The sequence below is a fragment of the Cervus elaphus genome, chromosome 30 (genome assembly GCF_910594005.1).
Source record: "Cervus elaphus chromosome 30, mCerEla1.1, whole genome shotgun sequence".
In the NCBI taxonomy this organism is placed as follows: Eukaryota; Metazoa; Chordata; class Mammalia; order Artiodactyla; family Cervidae; genus Cervus; species Cervus elaphus.
Window position 1 is genome coordinate 16,723,997 of NC_057844.1, and position 25,034 is coordinate 16,749,030.

General features: G+C 45.5%; 1 protein-coding gene across 2 annotated transcripts in view; it reads right to left on the minus strand.

Annotated features, from left to right (window-relative positions):
* Positions 1 to 25,034, minus strand: part of SIAH3 (siah E3 ubiquitin protein ligase family member 3) — a 70,363-nt gene that overhangs the window by 2,300 nt on the left and 43,029 nt on the right. Inside the window, exon 1 of one of the 2 annotated variants that reach the window (XM_043892446.1) lies at positions 4,737 to 5,079. The exons of the other annotated variant lie outside the window; for it this stretch is intronic. Within the exon in view, the coding sequence (XP_043748381.1) occupies positions 4,737 to 4,829 (93 nt within the window). The 5' untranslated portion in view covers positions 4,830 to 5,079. Of the gene's footprint in view, positions 1 to 4,736; positions 5,080 to 25,034 lie in introns of those variants that run through there. 2 annotated transcript variants of the gene reach the window in all.

The following is a 25,034-nucleotide window of genomic DNA, read 5'->3' on the forward strand; positions in this document are numbered from 1 at the left end:
CACGGCCTGCCTTTCTTCCCTCCCCCCAGCCCCCTGCCGGTGCCTCCTGTTGGCTGAATGCACTCAGAAGGAAGCCCGGGAGATGCACTCAGCCAGGGTCAGCTCCCTCTGGAAATGCGCTTGTGAAGAGGCAGTGTCCACCTGCATGCAGATGTCTCTGTTCCCTCCTCTGTGATGTTCCTTGATCCGACCACTCTGGGCTTCCTTGGCTGAGCTTTGATAAGGCCGATGAGGGGGAGGTAGGGAGGGCTGATACCTGTCCACAATCATTAAGCCATCTGACGAAAATGTATACACCAGCTGACACATGCAGCCCCTGGGCCCGGGCTGAGAATACTGAACAGGGTAGGATCCCTGCTCCCGTCTCAGCGGTTCACTGTGATTAGTGTAACATAACACAGTGCAAGGATGCAGGATGCCGGGAGGGGCTCTGAGCGTGCAGAGTGGGGGCAGCAGCTGTCCTGGTCAGTGCGAAGTGCTGTCTACCCTCGGTGAGGCAGGAGGGTGATGCTCTAACAAAACGGGCAAAAGGTTTGTGAGTAGCAGGTTCCAAGGAGCCGGATCTGAAAGAACATGGGATGTTTAAGAAATGAGAAATTCCAAGTGGCTGTTGCTAGGGGATCTGGCAGAGATGGCAAGGAGCAGGGCGGGAGAGCCGTCGGACCATGTTGCCAAAGAGTGGGCACAGAGGTGGCACCCAGCACTTGGGGCAATTGGGAGGAGGGCCCAAGGGCTTTAGGGAGCCCCCTTGGGCAGTGCGATGCCCCAAGCCCAGCGGTAGAGCGTGCACTCAAGATGGGACCACAGTGGAGTCCTGGCACTTGTCCAATCCCTGGACTCGAGCCATGATTGTTCCAGCCAGACTCTCCCCTTCCTTCCTTCTGGCCTCATCTTCCCCTGGCCTTCCCACTGTTTAATTGTGGCAGGGTAACAAAGCTGCCAGCGGTGTATTCCAGAGTGAATGACTATGCAAACACGTCCTAAACTCACAGAGACTGCTGCGCTCGCTTGCTGTGCCCTGGGAAGGAGCTGAGAATAAACACAGCCTTAATCCTTCATTTCTTCCTGCTCCTTCTCCTGATGCAAAATATGTTTCATTTACACACACAATCTTCTGGGTGAGCGAGGTCACAGGGCCGCTGGCTGGGAGAAAGGATTCTTTTAATTGGCAAAATGCTAATCGTTTTGGAAAATGAATTCTAATCTTCCCATCTTATACAGTGGATGTGTGAGTAATTACTTTCCTTCACTAAACTGTTAATGCAACATTAGTGATTACACTAATTAAAACTAATGAACTCTTCCAGGCTGATAAACCCCTCAGTCAGTCCGAGGACGCCTTCCTTCCATTGGCTGTCCTTAACTTGCCATTTGGAAGAGAGATCTTGAATTAACCTTTAGAATAATTCGCAAAATTAGGTTTAGAAATGTTAGGCTTTATGGACTGGGTATAATTCTCTCCACAAGCATTAGTGAGACCATTTCCACTGAGGGTGTAATTGAATTTAAAGACTTCTTCCTTAATTTCATCAGCCACACTCCCATGGTTGGTAATGGCTATCCCTCCAAATCCTGGTGTCCAAAAAGGAAACCTGCCCCTGGAAACACCATGTGACCCTTTCTCCAGCCTCTGCTCCCTCTGATCTGTGAGCTCATCTGGAGGACTGCTCTGTCCTTCTGCCTGATTCCAGGAACAGTGCCATGCTAATGGAGGCATTTCAGCTGAAGGTGGGTTTTGCACCCAATTTCAAATGACAGTCATGGGTTTTGAGTTTGCTCATGTCCTTATTTATGAGAGTTAATGAAGTGAAGCTTTCAGTACTTTCAGCAATGCTATCAATGTATTTCACACACAGGAGAGAAGATGGGGAGGAGTTATATTTCAGGGCAGGTATCAGGATGTTGGAAAAGACCCCGATGCTGGGTAAGAGTGTAAGCAAAAGGAGGAGGGGGTGGCAGAGGATGAAATGGCTAGATAGTATCACCAATTCAATGAACGTGAATTTGAGCAAACTCCGGGAGATAGTGGAGGACAGAGAAGCCTGTTGGGCTGCAGTCTACCGGGTCACAGAGAGTCGGACATGACCTCGAGACTGAACAACAACAATAACAACAACCAGAACACTGGAAAACAGTCATGGCCAGAACCTAGCCAGGCATCAGGTCTGCAAAGATGGAAGAGTAATTGTACCCGCTCCAGGTCCCACTCTGTAGCGTTTAAAAATTCCCTATTTCTGGGAAGGATGGTCAAGGCTGAAGGTTTAGTGTTTCCCATTCCATTTTCTCACCTCCCCCCCATCAAAACCTAGCATGACTGTGCATGTGCACACGAAGCCAGGAGGACTCTGGAAAAACTTCCACCAAAGTCAAGAAATGAGTTATGCTGAGATAGAAAACAACGATGGGGCTTTTATTTCCACTAGACTGTCTTCCTTCAAAAATGTGTTATGCTGCTTTTCCCCAGACTGTTATACTTAGAACACTGAATGAATGAGATCTTCATGTGGGCAGCATGATAATGTCTGTAATTTTCTTTAAAATGCTTCAGTTGAGAGATTGTGATAGAAATGTGTACATTTTTAACCTACACTCCAGGGGCTGTCAATTCCCTAATCAGGAATTCACACTTTGAGGTGATCACCTAACATTTTATCTGAAAGGCCACACTTCAGAGATAATGACTACAATTGCCTCGCTTAGTATCCATATTTCTGATCCACACCAGATGCTGCTAATTAACATTTCCACAGAGGTTTCCATTGGTGAAATTAGTAGTTTGTTAATCAGCATAATAGATGTATGAAGATTGTTTAAAACATTTCAGAGTAATTCTGTATTTTAAGGATGAACCCAGGAGTTTGTTCCATAACTATTTCTGAATCTAGCCACTGAGTCAAGGACTTCCCATGGTCTCATGCCATCTCTAAGAATATCAGAATCTTTGTCTTGTTAGATCACTACATACATACAAACTTTTCTTGTTGGCAGTAAAAGTTATGTAAATTGAGCAAGGAGACAATGGTTAGCAAATATACAGAAACTTTGAGTCCTGAGCTATATATGCCATGGGTGAGCACGTGCTAAGCTGCTTCAGTCATGTCCGACTCTGCAACCCCACAGGCTGCAGCCATCTGTCCATGGGATTCTCCAGGCAAGAATCCTGGAGTGGGTTGCCATGCTCTTCTCCAGGGGATCTTCCCAACCCAGGGACTGAACTTGCATCTCTTACATCTCTTGCATTGGCAGATGGGTTCTTTACTACTAGTGCCATCCAGGAAGCCCCATATATGCTAATTAGAGAAGAGGAAAATGAGTTATTACTGTGAAAAGAGGAAGATAAAAATTTGGGTGGATCGATTTTTAAAAACCAAGGTCTGTGGGTGAAAAGGGACAAAAGGCATCCATACAGATGTCTACACAGGTACTGTTCCTATGGTCTCTGACATCTCCTGACCAAGCTGCTTGTCTTATAAATCCAGACCCTGGCTGTGTAGAAATATGTGGACAACACTGTGACAGCAAAAATATAACTCAGTCCTCAAGCACCCGGGGCCTTTCTTGAGTTCCTGGATCCTGGCCCATGGCCGCCCAGCAGGTTGTCAATCGTGGTCCCAGCTGGTCTTGTGTCTTTGAGACCATCTGCCCTAGTAAGACAAGAGATGCTCCCTCCCTCCCTGACCTGCGAAGTCAAGCAGCAGTTAAGATCTGTCTATACAGTTCACTACTGCATTTATTTAAACTTATTTGGAAAATCACAGGGCGGGTGGCTTTCTCGCCTTAGGTAGCTTGGAAGACGAAGAGGGTAGGGATTGTGTTGACTTTGCCCCCGCCTGGTCCGGTGATAGGCAAAGCTAGCACTGTGCAGTGTCTGGAGTCCTAGACTCTCAGTATTTGCTGCTTGATTGGATGGATGAATGAGTGGATGAATGAGTGGTTCATATCTAGAGCCTATCCACGCAAAGGCTGCTGGCCTTCGGTCAGAGGCTCTGTCCTCTACCCTTCCTTCCTGTAGAAATATGTGGGTATATATGTATGTGCACGTGGGTCAGCATGAGTTGACAGCTGTGGGCTCATCAGCTTGGTCTCCCGGTAGTTCCTCCCCCAGAACTCGGCAGTGATGGGACACTTGGACCTGATTCACGTCCAGGCACGGGTTCGTGTCCAGCTGCCATTACAGGAAGTACAATAACAGCGTTAAAGAAGCAACTTCTCCTGCCAGTTAGCCACTCTGTTTGCTTTTTACAGAGATTACTCCCCGAGTCTCAGCATCCTCTTTATACATAGCAGATGATTTCTTACCATCTGGGGGACGGTCTGCTGGACCAACCTGGGAAATCGCCCACCTGTTAGATTGATCTGGACCCACTTGCCCCGCTGGAACCAGTGACCTAACACAAGGCTGGATGCCCCCATACCGCCTCATTCGTTTTCTGTCAACAATCACCAGGAGGTAACTTCAACCCAAGATTACAGGCCCGCCCCCAGCTGCGCCCTCCCCTAAGAGGATGAGGGCCTACTTGGGTTGTACCCCCGCGGCCTGAACTGGCCCTTCTAGTCCGCACTCCAGGAAACGGGGGTCCTAGAATTCCCTACCCAAGGACCCTTGACTCAGCTTCCAGGAGCCTGAGCTATTTCTAGGATCCAGTACCCAGAAGGCGGGCAACGGTAGACGTGAGGTGTGGCGAGTAGGGGAGTAGTCAAGAGCTTGGCCGGGTAGGCCGGGGGTGTCCACTTGCCTCTGCCTTGGGACTCATCACAACGTGAGACGGAGCCTCAGTAAGAAGAAAGTGAGACAGGCTGCTGGCCGGTGGCTGCGGTCTCCGCATCATCGCGAAGGGCTGGTTATTAAAGCAGGAGGGTACGACGTATTCGAAGAGTCGCGTCCCTTGATCTCTTGCTTCGAAGTGTACAGACAGGCAGCGTGTGCGCCTCCGCCGGCACTTCAGTCCCCCGAACGTTAGGGGCGGGTCTGCGGTCAAACCACGCCGCGGAGGAGTTCGGCACCCACTTGGCAGAGGAGTGCCGCACCAATGGCGGAGGAGTCCCGCTCCCACTTGGCGGAGGAGTCCGGCACCCACGTGGCGGAGGAGTCCCGCACCGGCGGCGGAGGAATCGCTGTTTCCTCTCCGCCTCTGTCTTTCATTCATGGGGTTTTGAGCATACTAATGAGTTTTATGAGTCTTATAGACGAAAGACCTTTCCTTAAAAGCACCTTTTCGAGTCATCAGACTTTTATATCTGCTGCCGGCAAGTGAATCGCTGGGCCTCTAGGGAGCCGTTTATAGGTTAAGATTTAATTACCTAAAGACTGTAAGCCTCGCCATGGGATGACGTCAGGACCCCGGGGTGACTCAAGGGCAGGGCCTAGCATGCTAGGAACACAATCTCAGCCAATCTGAACAACCTCAGGTTGTGAGCAACGGTTTTGCTCGTGTGCCTGGTGTTGCTATGGTAGGATCAGGGCTGTCAGCTTAAGAGAGGGAGTGGGTTGCTAAAAATGGTTACATATGCAAATGCAAACTTCAGCAGCACCTGTGTTGGCAGGCCATGAGTGGGTGGCAGTTAGTCCTGGGCGGTCTGAGACATGTTCATGGCCAGGCCGCCCCAAGACCTCATGCCACCCTTGTGTGTGTGATTCTTTAAAGACATCTTGACCAGGCAGTCCATAAATTCATTTCTCTCCAGCTGAACTCGCCACCCTCCCCATCGCTCACCTACAAGGCACCCTTTGGCCTGGCTAAGTTGCATTCCTCCTTGCAGTGTTCTGTGCTGACCAGGGCAGGTCTGTCCGCCCTGTGTTCCTTTGTGACACACGATACACTGAACATCCAGGTTTGCTGCAGGACTGTGATGTGAACGCAGGTCCCTGAGCATTGCATCTTTTCTTGCCTGCTGTATCCTCAGTGCTGGCAGAGCTTGCAACATGGTTGGTACCCAAGAAATATCCCTGGAGATGCTGAATGAGTGACTCCTCCCTGTTGAGCTCTCACCCTAATACAGTCCAGCCACTCCTCACCACCTGGCTGCTGCCAATCTAAGGCAAGTCAGCCTCACCGCCTTTCTGGGCTAATGTGACAGCCTCGTAACTAGTTGCATTGATTTGAAAGGTGACCCCCAAAAGATATGTCTACATCCTAACCCCTAGAACTGTAAATGTGACTTTATGTGAGAAACGGGTCTTTGCAGATCTAAATAAATGAAGGATTTCAAGAGGTCACCCTGGATTATCCAGAGAGGCCCTAAATCCAATGACAAGTCTTCTTAGGAGAGACAGAAGAGGAGAAGACATAGACACAGAAGAGAAAGCCATGTAAAGATGGAGGTGGAGGTTGGAGTGGTGCTGCTGCAAGCCAAGGAACACCTGGAGCATCAGAACCAGAAGATGCAAGGAAGGATTCTCTCCTAGAGCCTGCAGAGGGAGCATGGGCCTGTTGACAACTTGATTTTAGCCCTTTGGCCTCTAGAACCATTGAAAATAAATTTTTAGTATTTTGAGCCACCAAATTTATAGTAATTTGCATGGCAGCCCTAAGAAATGAATACACAAGTCTTCCTGCATCCATTCTTGGCCTCATAGAGACTGTAACTTTTATCACAAAATCTTGTAATGGTCTTCCATCACTGTCAGAATGAAGCACAAACTCCTATGTGTGCCATCAAGAGCCAACACACTCTAGAAGAGGTACAGGTGGCCAGTAAGCACATGCAAAAATGTTCAGCCTCACGAATTCTTAGAGAAATGCAAATCAAACAGTGAAATCACATTGGTCAGAATGGCCATCATCAAAAAAGTCTACAAATAATAAATGCTGGAGAGGGTGTGGAGAAAAGGGAGCCTCCTACATTCTCAGAATTTAAATTGGTGCAGCCACTATGGAAACAGTATGGAGATTCCTTTAAAAACTAAAAATAGAGCTCCCATAGGATTCAGCCATCTTGCTCTAGGGCATATATCCAGAAAAGATGAAAACTCTAATTCAAAAAGATACCTGTAGCCCAGTGTTCATAACATCACTGTTTACAATAGCCATTACATGGAAGCAACTTAAATGTATGTAGACAGATGAATGGATTAAAAAGACGTGGTGTTATATACATATATATAAACACATTATATATATATAATGGAATATTACTCAGTTATAAAAAATGAATTAATGCCATCTGCAACAACATAGATGGAGCCAAATATTACAATAAGGGAAGTCAGACAAAAACAAATATATCAAGCATATATGCAATCTAAAAAAGTGATATGAATGAACTTATTTATAAAACAGAAATAGACCCACGACATAGAAGACAAACTTATGGTTACCAAAGGGGAAAGAGAGGAGGAGGGATAAACTGGGAATTTGGGATTAACAGATACATACTACTGTATATAAAATAGATAAACAGCCAGGACCTGCTATATAGCACAGGGAACTATATTCAATACTCACAACAACCTACAATGGAAAAGAATGTGAAAAGGAATGTATAGATATATATGTATATGTATATGTGTATATATATATATATATATATATTCTTATATGCATAACTGATTCACTTTGCTGTAAATCTGAAACTAACACAACATTGTAAATCAACTACAAAGAACAAAACCCCACATTCTCTGCATCATCTTTTTTTTTCCTCTGCATCCTATTTGTTACTCAGCCTAAGCACATAGACCTCTTACTGTTTTTTTGAACATGCTATCCACACACTTGCCCCAGGGATTTTGCACTGTCTATTCCCCTTACTTGAAACAATCCCACATACCCACATGGCTCACTGTCACACTTCATTCACATCTCTGTTCCACAACTGCCTGTACTCTGAGGCTGTCCTTCACTTAACTGTTAAAGAAACCCTCTCAATCCCCTTACTCTGCTTTAGTTCACTTCCTAGTATTTTCAGTTCTATACAACTATATATTATAGTATCTGTAGGTCATACATTTTTTTGTATATCGTCAGGAAAGAGTCGGACATGACTGAGTGACAGAATTGAACTGAACTAAACTGAGTCTTCCCTACTGCAATGTAAGTTTCTTGGGACTAGGAATTTGCCTGTGTTCACTATTGTATCTCTAGAACATTATCAGGTACCTTAAAGGGCGCAATAACTGTTTTTGTTTGTTTTTTTTGTTTTTGAATGAATGGTTACATTCCTTTGGGTCTTAACCTTTTCCATCTGGGTCAGGAAGATCACCTGGAGAAAGAAATGGCAACCCACTGCAGTATTCTTGCCTGGGAAATCACATGGACAGAGGAGCCTAGGGGAGTGGTGTGTACAGTCTGTGGGATCACAAAAGAGTCAGACACAACTGAGCGACTAAATAACAACAACAATGACTTTCAGGCCCATCTCATCCTGTCTCCCAGTCCGTCTCCAAATCTCCCAGCAGTGAGGAATTCATGCCTACACATCTGCATTCCTCTAAATCTTCCAGGTCCAAGATGATAGAAGCAAGGGTTTCCTCTCTGTTTGCTTAGGACCTCTGCTCAGAATTCTGGTTTCCTCCCTGAGGCTTGCCTTAGGATGACTGGGACAGGGAATGGCCTCGCTGTCAGGAAGCGTCTACAGCCAGACGTGGATGTAGCCTAGTCTTTCCCAGAATGATTGTCAGCTCAGTATCCCTGGGCTAACACCAGAGCTGCATAAATCTAGAGCAGGGAACCAGGTCATTTCACATACCAAAAAAAAAAAAAAAAACACACCCATCTTCCAACAGCACACTTAATTCCCAATAATCATTTTTAGCAAATTGGGCCTTCCGATAAGCCTGCCCCTAAAATAGGAAGTGTGTCGTTTGACCAAGGGTGGATGGAAAGACAGTGCTGCAGGGGAGAAAGAAAACATTTTTGAAGGCAGACCCACTGGGGGATGAATCCTGGCTTTGCTTTTAAAAGCTCTGAGACCATGGGCTCATTCGTTAACCTGTCTATTCTTGCTTCTTCCTTTATAAGATGGGAATTGTAATATCTCAGAAGGTTGGATTAAGGACTGAATGAAACACAATATTGGGTTGGCCAAAAAGTTCGTTCGGGCTTATCCATAAGCTGTTACAGAAAAATCCAAGTGAATTTTCTGGCCAACCCAACACATTGTATAGTGCCTAGGTCAGAGTAAGAAGATATTATTATCATTATTGCCATCATCACTATTATCACAGTTATTGAATAGCTAGCTGCTGAAGATGTAAGCTAAGAGAATTCACTCTACATAATTTCTAGACTCATAACTGGATTGGATGGAATCATAAAAACACCAAAACCTTTCCAGAACCCCTTCAGACCTCCCTGACAGCTCGCATTCCAGACCAGTGTTTGCACTCATAGAAAGCCTTTTACTCAATATTTTCATCTCATCACTAGCCAATGGATGCTGGTTGCAATGTACAGAGTAACACAATACATATAAAGAGCCTAATTTAGTGCCTGAAACATAGGAGGTACTCAATAACTGATCATTATTATCTTCATTATCATCATCTACTTGGATAGTAAGGAGATCAAACCAGTCAATCCTAAAGGAAATCCACTCTGAATATTCATTAGAAGGCCTAAAGCTGAAGCTCCAATACTTTGGCCACCTGATATGAAGAGCTGACTCATTGGAAAAGACTGTGATGCTGGGAAAGATTGAGGGTAGGAGGAGAAGGGGACAACAGAGGATGAGATGGTTGGATGGCATCACTGACTCAATGGACATGAGTTTGAGTATACTCTGGGAGATGGTGAAGGACAGGGAAGCCTGGCGTGTTGTGGTACATGGGTTTGCAAAGAGTCAGACACGACTGAGCGGCTGAGAAATATCATCTACTAGCATTTTGGGCAATGCAAAGGTGCTGGAAAGTTTAGGCAATTCTATGAGCAGATGTGCATTGGTCCCCCCAGCTTCTTAGAAGCTCACCCCTTTCTCCTCCATTGATTGAGCATTTCTCCTAGGGTCTCTTACCCACGGTGGCCAGGCCTAAATGGCGTTATGTAAGGCAGTGCCCTCCCCTAAGACAGGCTCTCATTGCTTGAGAGAGCCTCTTCCTCCCTTTCTATGTCTTTTTTTTTTTTTTGGCTGCACCACGAGGCATGTGGGATCTTAGTCCCTCGACCAGGAATCAAACCCACAACCCCTACATTGGAAGCATGAAATCTTAATTACTGGACCACCAAGGAAGTCCCTTTCTACATCTGTAAAATATGTTTCCTGAGAGAAGATTGCCCTGTGTATCTGCTTCCTGGAGCCTCACGCCTGCACTACCCACAGTTTACCTGATATACGGCTATTAATATATAGTTGACAAATGAAAATTTGGTAAAGGCAATAATATTCATGTTGATCTGAACCATCATTTTAAATGACCTCAGGCATCTGCTATGTGGAAGAGTTCCTGAATAAACAAAGGCATGGGCACACTGGGATGGCTTGAATGAAACGGATCAGCAGTACCACATGTGGGCAAGTGTGTGGAGTGGGTGAAACCTCAGACACTGCCAATGGGAGTATAAATTGGTACAGTCACGTTGGGCCACTTTTGGGGCAGTATCTGCTACAGCTCAATACAAGACAGCCACTTTGACTCAGCACCTCTACCCCTTAGCATTCATCTGTTGGGAAACAGTTCTCTGTTGAACTCTTGCATTTCTGTATACCTGGCAAGCCAGGCATTCAGTGCCCTTTGTTTCAGACTATGTTTTCATGGATGTTTGTATACTGAACAACCTTGAGATAGAGAGTATTTCCCTCTGGAGCAAAAGACAGATTTGCTTACAGCCTTGGGACTCAGATGGGGCTTCCCTGATAGCTCAGTTGGTAAAGAATCCACCTGCAATGTGGGAGACCTGGGTTCGATCCTTGGGTTGGGAAGATCCCCTGTAGAAGGGAAAGACTACCCACTCCAGTATTCTGGCCTGGAGAATTCCATGGACTGTATAGTATCAGTTCAGTTCAGTTCAGTCGCTCAGTCATGTCCGACTCTTTGAGACCCCATGAATCACAGCACGCCAGGCCTCCCTGTCCATCACCGACTCCTGGAGTTTACTCAAACTCATGTCCATTGAGTCGGTGATGCCATCCAGCCATCTCATCCTCTGTCATCCCCTTCTCCTCCTGCCCCCAATCCCTCCCAGCATCAGGGTCTTTTCCAATGAGTCAACTCTTTGCATGAGGTGGCCAAAGTACTGGAGTTTCAGCTTCAGCATCAGTCCTTCCAATGAACACCCAGGACTGATCTCCTTTAGGATGGACTGGTCGGATCTCCTTGCAGTCCAAGGGACTCTCAAGAGTCTTCTCCAACACCACAGTTCAAAAGCATCAATTTTTTGGTGCTCAGCTTTCTTCACAGTCCGACTCTCACATCCATACATGACCACTGGAAAAACCGTAGCCTTGACCAGACGGACCTTTGTTGGCAAAGTAATGTCTCTGCTTTTTAATATGCTATCTAGGTTGGTCATAACTTTCCTTCCAAGGAGTAAGCATCTTTTAATTTCATGGCTGCAGTCACCATCTGCAGTGATTTTGGAGCCCAAAAAAACAAAGTCTGACACTGTTTCCACTGTTTCCCCATCTATTTCCCATGAAGTGATGGGACCAGATACCATGATCTTAGTTTTCTGAATGTTGAGCTTTAAGCCAACTTTTTCACTCTCCTCTTTCACTTTCATCAAGAGGCTTTTTAGTTCCTCTTCACTTTCTGCCATAAGGGTGGTGTCATCTGTATATCTGAATTTATTTATATTTCTCCCGGCAATCTTGATTCCAGCTTGTGAAAATTCTGAAAGAGATGGGAATACCAGACCACCTGACCCACCTCTCGAGAAACCTATATGCAGGTCAGGAAGCAACAGTTAGAACTGGACATGGACCAACAGACTGGTTCCAAATAGGAAAAGGAGTACATCAACGCTGTGTATTGTCACCCTGCTTATTTATTTAACTGTATAGTATATGGGGTTGCAAAGAGTCAAACACCACTGAGCGACTTTCACTTTCTTTGGGACTCAGATATTGTAGCTCCCTCTAGAACTAAGGGCAAGCATACTCATTGTCCATTATAAAAAAATTGGTTGGGAATACTTGCTGGTGGTCCAGTAAGACTCCGTGCTCCCAATGCAGGGGGCCCGGGTTTGATCCCTGGTCAGGGAACTAGATCCCACATGCCACAACTGAGTTTGCGTGCTGCAACTAAGGATCCTGCATGCTGCAATGATCAGAGATCCCACGTGCCACAACGAAGTCCTGGCACAGCCAAATAAATCAATAAAAATAATTATTAAAAAAAATTAGAATTCCCTGAGCATTTGTAATGCACCCTACTGTGGGTGGGTGTCATTTGGCCTTCTCTGTGTTAATTACTCTTTGGGGATTGAGTCTCAAAGAACTGGTGCAAAAATGCAAATATCCTGGCTCCTGCTGTTGCTGTGAGTGAGGAATTGCCTGTCATCTCTGACAGAGGAGTGTTGTGTCTTCTGCCTGCCTCAGTGAAACAGGTAGGCTACCTTGTGAGCTGATCAGTTGAGTAAAATCTCAGACTCCTTTTAGTTACATTGAGCCCCTGACAGAAGTGAGCAAAGTAAGATCAGCAAACATACATACGGATATTTATAGAAGGATTAATTCACAGTAGCTAGAAATGTAAAAACCACTAAGTGTGCTTTCAATGGAGACACTACTGTATAAGCTGGGATGCTATCTAGCTGTCACAAAACAATGAAAGACTGCTACACATATGGATCCATTTCAGAAACGTCTTGGTTAACAGAAGCTAGACACAGAAGAGTACATCCTGAATGATCCCATGTGTATGAAGTTCAAAAGCATGTACAGCTGACCTATGGTGAGAGGTTTGTGTGGGGGCGCATTGGCTAGGAAGAGACATGAGGGGATCTCTGGGAGGGAGTGCTGCTGGAAATGTTTTAGTGGTTAGTTGGATGCATGTATCTGTCAAAATCTGTCCGGTTACATACTAGAGATTTGTGTACTTCATCACATGCTGTACATGAAAAAACATAAACCAAGCAACAAATAGAAAAGAAGAACGAAGGACTTCCCTGGTAGTGCAGTGGTGAAGAATCTGCCTGCCAATGCAGGGGACATGGGTTCCATCCCCGGTCCGGGAAGATCCCACACGCTGCAGAGCAACTAAGCCTGTGAGCCACAACTACTGCGCCTGTGCCCTGGAGCCCAAGCTCTGCAGCAAGAGACCCACCGCACCTGGAGAGTAAGTAGACCCTGCTCGCTGCCACTAGAGAAAGCCCGTGCGCAGCCATGAAGACCCAGCTCAGCCAGAAATAAATTAATACATTAAAAAAAAAAAAAAAAGAATCTTAACAGATTTTTAAAAAAAGAAAGGAGACTGGGGAATGGGTGTGGATGGCTCTTGTCTCCAGGTCACTGTTAAATGGGCATATTGTATGGTCCTTAAGGCAGAAAACTTTTTTTTTTTATGTTCCCACGTGTTCATTTGCTCCTCTGTGGATCTGGGTGCCTGTGATGCTAGTAACTAGGGTGATTGGAGGACAAGGATGGGAGTTACAGCAGGGCCAGGCGCTGGGCATCCACGGGAGTGGATGTCCCTTGGGCTTGGAGGATGGGGTCATGGCTGACACTTCTGGGGAGACTGGAAATTAGAGGAAAGGATTGAAGGGATGCACAGTCATGCCTGGAATGGGGCAGGGCCAGCCCTTTGGTCCTGGGGGCAGAAGGCACTTTCTTGAGTCTAGATTAGGGGCTAAGGACTGAGACTAGCACCGGGGCAGGACCAAGAACTGGAGGAGACCTGCCCCCGGCTGTGGGCCAAGAGCTGCAAGTGTCTCCTCTCTCTGGGGTGAGGCCCCCCTCACCCCTGCTGACGGCTCGGAGTTAATCCCCTTGAGCAAGGTAGGGGCAGGTGTTTTATTGACTCTAAAGCTCTCCCAGTCGCTGGGTACATATTTAATAAAAATTTCAGGCTTAAGGGGCTGACATGGGAAGGCAGGAAGGAGAATTGCTGCCTGCTGGGCCTGGAGGGTGAGCAGTCCGGCTACTCCCTAATAACTCCTTCATCCAATATTCATCTCTGAGTTATTACAGTCACCACGCGTCTCTAAGGAACACGATTATTAGTGTCCACTAAGGTAATTAGTCCGACATACTTCAAGGTGGTTGAAAGTGTTCCCACAATTGTATTTCTTTCTAGAATTCACCATGGCTGCATTTTAACATTGGTCCCGTTTTGGTCCCATTTCCCTCACTTTCTTCCAGAGTCCCAAACGCTCCATCTCCTAAGGGGAAGGCGATCACGGGGCCCCAGACTCCAGCTGGACCCTCTGCAGGCTACACTGGTTGAACCCCGCACAGTACCTGCAGTGTGGGTCCCCTCTAGGGTCACCCCAGGGAGGGGGCTGGGCTGGCTTTCTATTGCCCCATCATTCCCCTCGCTCTCAGGGAATGGTCTAGAAGGGCAAGCGCATGCCCTGCACGTGTGTGAATCTCCCATAGCATCCCCGGCAGTTCCATCAGCAGGAAAACTCCCCTTTCACTACTCCACTGAGAGGGGGCTAGACCTGTCTAGCTCAAACACCGCAGCATGCAAGTGAATGACCTGGGCATCTTGTGAAAAAGCAGACTCTGACTCAGCAGGCGTGTGTGGGACTGAGATTCCTGGATTTCAAAGCTGCTGGGTCATGGACCACAGTTTGAGGAGCAAGGGGCTGGACGCACTCTTCCTGTCAGTTTAGATCCTATTGGGCATCTCTTTTGGAACCAAATAGATGGTTCTCAGTGGTCTCAGACTTTTCTCTTAACTCTCTGGTTCTTTAACAAACTTCAAGGGCACCTTCAAAACACGCTCCCCTCTTCTGTAGGATAATGACTTGATCTGTCAGTCATGTGGGGTCCCAATATCCAGGCAGAGCCTGGTAACATGGACTTGCTTCCTAGGAGGGGCAGAGGGGGAAGAGGGGAAGGCAGAGCACTGGGGGAATTTTTAAGCACAGAGGGGGAAGTTGGTTTATCTTCTTTATTTTCACAGTATTTAAATTCATTTTTTTAGGAGCGAGTTTAGCTTTAATTAATAAATTCTTCACTTTTTTATAGCTGCCTATAATTTCCCACTATTTAGTTTAATTGGGTTTTCATGTTCAGAATTTAGAAGCAGCTTCCTCCTCCGAGTTCTAAGTAGTAAAACATAAATGAACAAATATCACCCTCTCCAGCAGCGTCCGTTGATTTCCATGCTGTTTTGCTGTCACATTTCTTGTTGTTCAGTTGCTAAGTCATGTCTGACTATTTGCAGCCTCATGGGCTACAACACGCCAATCTTCCCTGTCCACCACCAATTCCCGGAGCTTGGGGCTGTCACATGGTAAATTCATTTATTCACTCACTCATTCAAGAAATCTATATTAAGCAATTAGTATGTGCCGTGGGAGGTACACAGGGCAACATAGTCCCCATCTTCTCAGCGCTGACTTTCTGAGCAATGGGATTGCGTGCTCCTAGGTGTCAGGCAGGGATTTGTAGAATGATCAGGGTGGTGCTCTGTGTGGTGTCTTGTAAAGAGAAGCTGAGGGCAAGCCACCCTGTCCTTTCTGCATCCTCCTCTGTTAATGTCAAACCCAATGGTGGGGGTGGGGTGCTTCCCTGATGGCTGAAGCAGTAAAGAATCTCCCTGCAATGCAGGAGATGCAAGAGACTTGGGTTCGATCCCTGGGTGGGGAAGATTCCCTGGAGGAAGGCATGGCAACCCACTCCAGTATTCTTGCCTGGAGAATCCCATGGACAGACAAGCTTGGTGGGCTACAGTCCATGGGGTCGCAAAGAGTCAGACACCACTGAGCTACTGAGCTTGAACACGCTGAGAGAATGGGAGGGAGGAGAAGTGAAGAGGGTAAGGAAGGTGGCTTGGGTGGAGATGAGGAAGGAGCTAGAATCCATGTAGACTCTAAGGGTCTGATCTCTGTATAAATTCCTTGCAGGAAGCTAGGTTTGGAAGGACTTTATCCTCCTCCCCAGCCCTTCCCCTATACCACCATGGCCAAAAAGTTCTTCCACGAATCTAACGTCCAAGAATATTTCAGAAGGGAGATAAGTTGATGATGGCAGGAAGGCCTTCCTCCATAAAACATAGGAATGACAAGTCCTCGATCCTAGCCCTGCCAATGTGCCAGCCTCGTGATGAAGAATCAGAGTGAGCAAAAGTCTCTTCAGTTTCTCCTCATTACCGGAACTTGGCATATCCACAGCAATTGAACTTGGCCAAGCAGTTAACAGTAATTTCCTGGCTAATCGTCACAAATCTTTGCAGACAGATCTCAAAGTGAAACTTAAATGTCCTTGTGAGGGCTGAGAAAGGAACCGAGGTGTAGAGTGGAAACCCCACCACCACCCCCTCTGCCCACCATGTGTGATGGGGAGTGGGTAGCCATCAAGACTCCTGCAGAAATGCAGTGTGGTTCCAATTCTTCTACTCCTTCCAAAACCAGAAGCAACTCTTTTCGTTTTTTTCCAGGTCTTCATTTCCGTGACTGTAAGATGAGAAAGTTGGAACCTGCCCCTCAACTGGAGGATGTGAAGGAGATGTTAGAATGTGTCTTAAACAGTGAAATCCATCTGGAAGAAAGTATTATATGGATGCAAATCAGGCAGGGGTGTGCCCCCACTTAATTGTTCTGGCAGATATCTGCCGAGGACCTGTGGAAAGCGCCTTATATGCATCACCTCACTGAATCCCCCTCTGGGCTCCAGGACGTGGGAACCGTTATCACTAGCAATTTGCATCCCAGGAAACTAGAGCAGCAGAAGGGATAAGGGTCTGTCAAGACTTTGGGGTTAGCAGTAGTGAAGCTGGGTTTCGATCCTTGGGAATCCGGCTTCCGAGCAGGGGAACTGAGTCCACCCAGGGGTTCCTGCCCCCTCTGTGTGCAACTGAAGCTCAATTATCTGCCTGTGGATTATCTGCAGCTCATATTTCATTTTGTTCCAAGCTGACTCTTTCTCGCCATCCAGTTCAGCTCATTAGTTGGCAGGGGAGCTCAGGGACTTAGAAGTAATCCTAATATTAAGTAAAGAGCAAAGCCTAATTAGGAAGATAAATCTTCTGGGGAAAAAAATGTATGTAACATATTCCAGAGTCAAGCCTGGATGATTTTTCCCATCTTCTAGATGATCTACACCACTCACCACTGTTCTCTTTTTCTAGCCCAGATAACTATGGGTTGATCATGGATCTTTTTTTTTATGGATTTTTTTTTTCTGATTAAAAGGGAATGTATCCTGGTCAAAGAAATTTCAGAAAATTTTGCACAGTATAAAGAAGAATATAGAAAACTCAAAAGACCACTGTCCTGTCAGTAGCACTGTTAATGTTTTGGTGGTTGCTTTCTTTCAATGCCTTTTAAACATGAATACCTAAACATTGTATGTATGCCTGGTGAGCTAAAGTTCATTGGATCTCGAAGAGTTGGACATGACTTAGCGACAGAGCACACACACATTGTGTGTATGGTCTTGTACACTTTTTTTTTTTCCATTTGAGAGCTTATGGAATAATACATGTCAAAATATGCTAATTGACACCATCATTTTTACTGGCTCCAGTGATCTCAGAGAACTCATGGAGAACTCATATGGAGGTGGCATAATTGGTTTCATTCAGATCTGGCTAAGAGAGACATAGTTGCATGTATTCAATCATTGATTGAGTCATTCGTTCAGCAGACCTGCCAGATACTGGCATAAAAAGAAAACTAAGATTCAGTTCAGATCCTCAAAGAGTTCACAGTCTTGTCTCTGAGTCTCTGGATCTTTCTGTTTTGTGGCCCAACCTCCTTGTCCCCTGTTGTCCCCTCTGTCCTTGTCCACAGAGTCCAAGAAGTAGCTTTGTCCCTGGAAACAGCCAGGCCTTGTTCACTGACCCTCCTCCCACTCCATTCCCTTCCCTCCTTTTGCCTCTGGGTTTAACAGTAGCATAAAACTAATTTATGGCTCTTGCCAGGAAGAGGACAAATTTTCATCTCAGCCCGTCATGCGAAAAGCTCCAGCATGAGATGAATAATTGGTGACCCATGCTACCTATTAGAGATTGTGCTGGGGTCACCTCGTTTGTTGTTTTAACACAAGAAATTAAGGGCCCTGGCAAGGGTTTCCACGGGGACTGAATTGGTAATGAGGTAGAACGTTGTCTTTGTGAGTGACCTCTCCTAGTGCCATGATCACAGCGGGGGTGGGGTGGGGAAACTGGGGCCTTGCTTCCGCAACCATCCCACGAGAAGGGCTGACTCTGCCTGTACCCACTTCTGACTGTGGGCTCAGGGCCATTTCCCCCCAGGGTCCTTATCAACCGGCACAGCTAGGATATGCTGGGCACAGTGTGATGAGTTGAATGGGACGTGGACAGAGATGTTGCTGTTTCAACCATCAGGGAGTTCGCCAGCACAAGCCAGATGTGAAGCCATATGTTTCTACGATATAAGAGAGCGTGGAGTGATGCAGGCCGACTTCCCCTCAGGATCAAATGGCTTGAGTTGTAGGAAAAGCCTTGTACAGGGGGTGACCCTTAACATGGGCCAGAAACGAGAGATGAGAGCTGGATGGTGGAGAGGTGGGAAGAGAGAACTCCCGGAGGCCAGGGAAAGCTTGAGCTTGGTGAGAAGCTAGTCTTTTCATGGACGGGTGAGGCCTTAGCAGAATGATGAGAAATAAAGGTGTGACAACATTACCAAGAGCTTTGAAAGTAAGTTGGGGGTTGGGAGGGGTGGTGTGGGGGTTCACTTTGGATTGGTTCCGTATCCCGGATACAGGATCAGGATACACAGGGTAGATTGAGTATGCTATGCTTTCTACTATGAGTGACTGAAAATCATGATGGAAATAAATTGTGTGTGTAGAGCTTTTCACCCAGCAGGGGCTCAACAGATATTTAATAACATGTTACATTATTCATTGCTTTGCCATCTCTTCAGTGAAGAACTATTGCCTCAAACCATCACTTTAGCATTTTAAAAGTGTTTTCACACTTAGTGTCTCGTGTAATCCTGAATATAGGGACGGTCAAGTGCGCCAGTCGCCCCACTGATGACATTTGCTGATATTCTGTACGTTCCAGGCATTGGTCTAGGTCAGCAGCAGAAGACAGTAAGTGTCAGAGAGGCTGAATTTTGGTGGAGATTCTGCCAGTTTAGGCTGACTCTGGAAGAGACAGGTAGCAGGAGGGGAAGATGCTTTAAATGGAAATTGGGATGTCATGTAAAAGAATCAACCAGAAAATGGGTTTAAAAAACAAAGAGTTTAAGTTTCAATGAAGTGGCAGAATGACAGGAGGATAGTTTTTTCCCATGGCCCAGTGACGTGGGTGGTGAGTTTACAGAGCAAGGTGGGGTGAGCCAGGGCAGGAACTGTTGAGGAACTTTTGCCTCTTGGATTATGGTCCTTGAGCTAGAAGGAGGGTAGGAAAATCTTCAGGATTATTAGGGTAATTCTCAGCCAAATATTCATACACCAGACTGAGGGGTCACTTTGGCTGCCACTAGGAGCCACCATTCATGTTTTAGGAAAGGGAGTGGGGATGCTCTGGGAGGATGCACTATTTTAAAACAGAGAGCAGATGAGGCCTCTGCAAGGCCGCGCCAGCTCTAGTTGTGCATTTAGCACATGCTGTCCCAGGTGGTGCAGTGGGTAAAGAATCCACCACCTGCAATGAAGGAGATGCAAGAGACATGGGTTTGATCCCTGGGTTGGGAAGATCTCCTGGAAGAGGGCATGGCAACCCGCTCCAGTATTCTTGCCTGGAAAATCCCATGGACAGAGGATCCTGGTGGGTGACAATCCATAGGGTCCCAAAGAGTCGGACATGACTGAGCATGCATGCTGTCCCCAACTGTTTGCACTGAAGCAAGTGAAAGAAGACAGAACCAGGAGTTCTGGGTTGAAGCAGCCTTGTACCAGAAAGCTTGCTCACTACAGTGTGAGCAAGAGTAATGTACTCTCCTAAGTAGTTTGAAGTGGGGACTGTGCTTTATACAACTCTGACGTGCTTGGGTCACTGAAAGGTATGTTCAGTTCAGTTCAGTCGCTCAGTCGTTTCCGACTCTTTGTGACCCCACGGACTGCAGCACGCCAGGCCTCCCTGTCCATCACCAACTCCTGGAGTTTACTCAAACTCATGTCCCTCAAGTTGGTGAGGCCATCCAACCGTCTCATCCTCTGTTGTCCCCTTCTCCTCCCACCTTCAATCTTTCCCAGCATCAGGGTCTTTTCAAAAGACTCAGTTCTTTGTATCAGGTGGCCAAACTATTGGAGTCACAGCTTCAGCATCAGTCCTTCCAATGAATATTTAGGATTGATTTCCTTTAGGATTGACAGGTTTGATCTCCTTGCAGTCCAAGGGACTCTCAAGAGTCTTCTTCAGCACCACAGTTGAAAAGTATCATTTCTTCGGTGCTCAGCTTTCTTTATGGTCCAGCTCTCTTTCCATACTTGACTACTGGAAAAACCATAGCTTTGACTAGATGGACCTTTGTTGGCAAAGTAATATCCTCTGCTTTTTAATATGCTGTCTAGGTTGGTCATAGCTTTTCTTCCAAGGAGCAAGTATCTTTTAATTTCATGGCTGCAGTCACCATCTGCAGTTATTTTGGAGCCCAAGAAAGTAAAGTCTGTCACTGTTTCCATTGTTTCCCCATCTATTTGCCATGAGGTGATGGGAACAGATGCCATGATCTTCGTTTTCTGAATGTTGAGTTTTAAGCCAACTTTTTCACTCTCCTCTTTCACTTTCAAGAGGCTCTTTAGTTCCTCTTTACTTTCTGCCATAAGGGTGGTATCATCTGCATTTCTGAGGTTATTGCTATTTCTCCAGGCAATCTTGATTCTAGCTTGTGCTTCATCCAGTCCAGCGTTTCTCATGATGTACTCTGCATATAAGTTAAATAAGCAGGGTGACAATATACAGCCTTGACATACTCCTTTCCCAAATTGGACCTGGTCTGTTGTTCCATGTCTGGTTCTAACTGTTGCTTCTTGACCTGCATACAGATTTCTCAGGAGGCAGGTCAGGTGGTCTGGTATTCCCATCTGTTTCAGAATTTTCCACAGTTTGTTGTGATTTACACAGTCAAAGGTTTTGGCGTAATCAATAAAGCAGAAGTAGGTGTTTTTCTGGAACTCTTTTGCTTTTTGTATGATCCAATGGATGTTGGCAATTTGATCTCTGGTTCCTCTGCCCTTTTTTTTTTTTTTTTTAGTTCTCCCACTTTATTGCTACCAACCCATCTCCCTCCACCCTTGTGCACACATGCTCAGTCATGCAACCCCATGGACTGCAGCCCGCCAGGCTCATCTGTCCATGGACTTCTCCAGGCAAGAATACTGGAGTGGGTTGCCATTTCCTTCTCCACCTCTGCCTTTTCTAAATCCAGCTTGAACATCTGGAAGTTCACAGTTCATGTACTGTTGAAGTGCATGGAGAATTTTGAGCATTACTTTGCTAGTGTGTGAGACGAGTAATTGTGCAGTAGTTTCAACATTCTTTGGCATTGCCCTTCTTTGTGATTAGAATGAAAACTGACCTTTTTCAGTCCTGTGGCCACTGCTGAGTTTTCCAAATTTGCTGGCATATTGAGTGCAGCACTTTCACAGCATCATCTTTTAGGATTTGAAATACCTTAACTGGAATTCCATCACCTCCACTAGGTTTGTTCATAGTGATGCTTCCTAAGGCTTACTTGACTTCTCATTCCAGAATGTCTGGCTCTAGGTGAGTGATCACACCATCGTGGTTATCTACATCATGAAGATCTTTCTCATATAGTTCTGTGTATTCTTGCCACCTCTTCTTAGTATCTTCTGCTTCTGGTGGATCCATACCATTTCTGTCCTTTATTGAGCCTATCTTTGCATGAGATGTTCCCTTGATATCTCGAAATTTTTTGAAGAGATCTCTAGTCTTTCCCATCCTATTGTTTTCTTCTGTTTCTTTGCATTGATCACTAAGGAAGGCTTTCTTATCTCTCCGTGCTATTCTTTGGAACTCTGTATTCAAATGGGTTTATCTTTCCTTTTCTCCTTTGCCTTTAGCTCCTCTTCTTTTCTCAGCAATCTGTAAGACCTCCTCAGACAACCATTTTGCCTTTTTGCATTTCTTCTTCTTGGGGATCATCTTGATCTCAGCCTCCTTTACAATGTCATGAACCTCCATCCATAGTTCTTGAGGAACTCTGTCTATCAGATCTAATCCCTTGAATCTATTTGTCACTTCCACTGTAAGGGATTTGATTTAGGTCATACCTGAATGGTCTACTGGTTTTTCCCTACTTTCTTCAATTAAAGTCTGAATAAGGAGTTCAAGATCTGAGCCACAGTCAGCTCCTGGTCTTGTTTTTGCTGACTATATAGAGCTTCTCCATCTTTGGCTGCAAAAAATATAATCAATGTGATTTTGGTATTGACCATCTGATGATGTCCATGTGTAGAGTCTTCTCTTGTGTTGTTGGAAGAGGGTGTTTGCCATGTAGAACGTATGTAGAAGGGATCAAAGAGTGTCTGTCAATTTGCCTAAAGCTGGAGTGTATGGATTTTGTTTTATCCATTTATTCATCATACTTCCATGTGCTAGGAACTGTGATATATCCTGATGATACGTCTATCATCATTTAAGTCTTCCCCTAAAGAGAGAACAGTCTGATGGAGGCACAGGCTGGAAAACAGACATGGCAATACATCTGTGGGCAATGCTGTGGTAGAAAGAAGCCGAGAGAGGGGGGAGCAGAGGGGAGACAGGGAGAGAGGTCCAGCCAAGGAAAGTCTCATGGAGGAGGTGACAGCTGAGCCCAGCCTTGACTGACAAATGGGGACTGTTCTGGAAAGGGCAGGCTATGGGGAGACAGCAGGGACATTCATGCGGACAAGAAGCTAGGACATGTCAGTAGCATTCAAGGCTACAGACAGGTCAGCCAGTCTGGGAGGTGGAGAGGGTCAAGGTGATTGGGGATGTTGAGATATGGCACAGAGGAATCCTTGGAACACGTGGATGCCCTGCTAAGGACTTTGGATCTCATCATAAAGGCTTTGGTGGGGCCACTAAAGGATTTTAAAAGAGAGGGGAAAGAGGCTGACATAAACTAATTTCTTACTAAAAGTTTGCCAGTGGTGGGTGGGTTGGGATGTGAAGAGGGATATAAGGTTAGTAGCAGTTAAAAATGTGTATTTTTATCCAATTACACACACCCCTTTTTAGAGATGCATATAGTTGGACACCGAAAACAGATGGATTCCTATAAAGTAAACTGTGGTTGAAACTTTTACAAATAGAATGGTTTTACATATTACATCTTTAAAAATAAAATCACTTTACATGTTATTTAGGTGAGTTCATTTTTACCATTCCTACTATTACTGTATTAATATTGTTATTAGTATATATGAGTTAAAACAAATCTGTCTCTAAAAAACAAAGACTCCTTTTCCATTGTTATATACTCTAAGGCTGTGATGGCAAACGTTTAAGTTTTATGCACAATATCAGGTACTTTTTTTTTTATAGTTTTTCTTTTGAACTCATTTTATTTTTTTAAAATATTTTTTGTAGGCTTCCCAGGTGGTGCAATTTTTTCTTTTAAACTCATTTTTTTAAATTTTATTTTTTAATTGGTGGAAAATTGCTTTATTATTTTGTGTTGGTTTCTGCCACACAACAGTGTAATCAGTCATAATTTATATATATACATATATATATATCCCTTCCCTCCTGAACCTCCCTCCCCTCCTGCCATCCCACTGCACAGGTCATCGCAGAGCACTGAGCTAAGCTCCTTGTGCTACATAGCAGCTTCCCGCTAGTTATCTTTCTCACACGTGGTAGTGTATATGGACTCTGGAAGTTGGTGATAGACAGGGAGGCCTGGCGTGCTGCGGTTCATGGGGTCGCAAAGAGTCGGACATGACTGAGCGACTGAACTGAACTGAACTGAGTGTATATATGTCAATGCCACTTTCTCAATTCACCGCATCCTCACCTTCCTCTGCAGTGTCCACAAGTCTGTTCTCCACTAGGTTCATCAGTACCATTTTTCCAGATGCAACTAAGTTGCAAAATAATTTCAGTGATTTCCCATGTACCATGAATCCAACTTCATCTATTGCTAACAACTCATACAACCATCTTGAAGTGATCAAAATCAGGCAAATAAAATTGGTGCAATGCTCTTAACTACTTACAGATCTTATTCAAATTTAGGAATATGTTATTAATACTTCCTAAGTCCTGATTGCCATGTGTTTGTTCAGGGAAGCACTCACAGGGAATGAGAGGAAGTGAGAAGAACATTTACAAGAATGAGAGGAAAACAGCTCTTGACTCGATGGAACACGGATCATGTCCTGTGTGGAGAGCCTGTGTTGAGCGAGCAGGGTCTAACTTCTTGTTTCACATTCAAATTGATCCACCAGGGCTAGAGTGCAAAGGTGGGACACATAGAGGGGTCTCCTTTCTCCCAGGGACACTTTGAGTCATTACTAAGGACAGTGTACAAATATGAAATGAGAATGAAGTCAGAGAGGAAATTTGTAAAAGTTATAGAATTACTTCAGCCTATGCAAATGTAGGGGAGCTCCAGGTGGCTCATGGTTAAGAATCTTCCTGCAACACAGGAGACTCAGGTTCGATCCCTGGGTTGGGAAGATCCCCTGGAGGAGGAAATGGCAACCCACTCCAGTATTTCTGCCTGGGAAATTCCTTGGACAGAGGAGCCTGGCAGGCTACAGTCCATGGGGTCACAGAGAGTCAGACATGACAGCGATGTATGTGTACTTTCCCTGGAAGAGATGAGTTCACACAAGTAAACCTCAGAGGGAAGGCAAATCTGAAAAGCAGTAGAGAAAGCTGTTTTTCCTCTCTCACATCCTCCCAAGATATAACCCCCAGGCCCAGATGGTTCCACATAGGACTGCCACCAAATCTTTACCAAACAGATGATCCTCAGCTTATTTAAATGGCTAAGCAGTCCAAAAAGGAATCTGATTTTTTTAAAGCCTACCAAAATACTAATTATAAAATTTAATGAAGA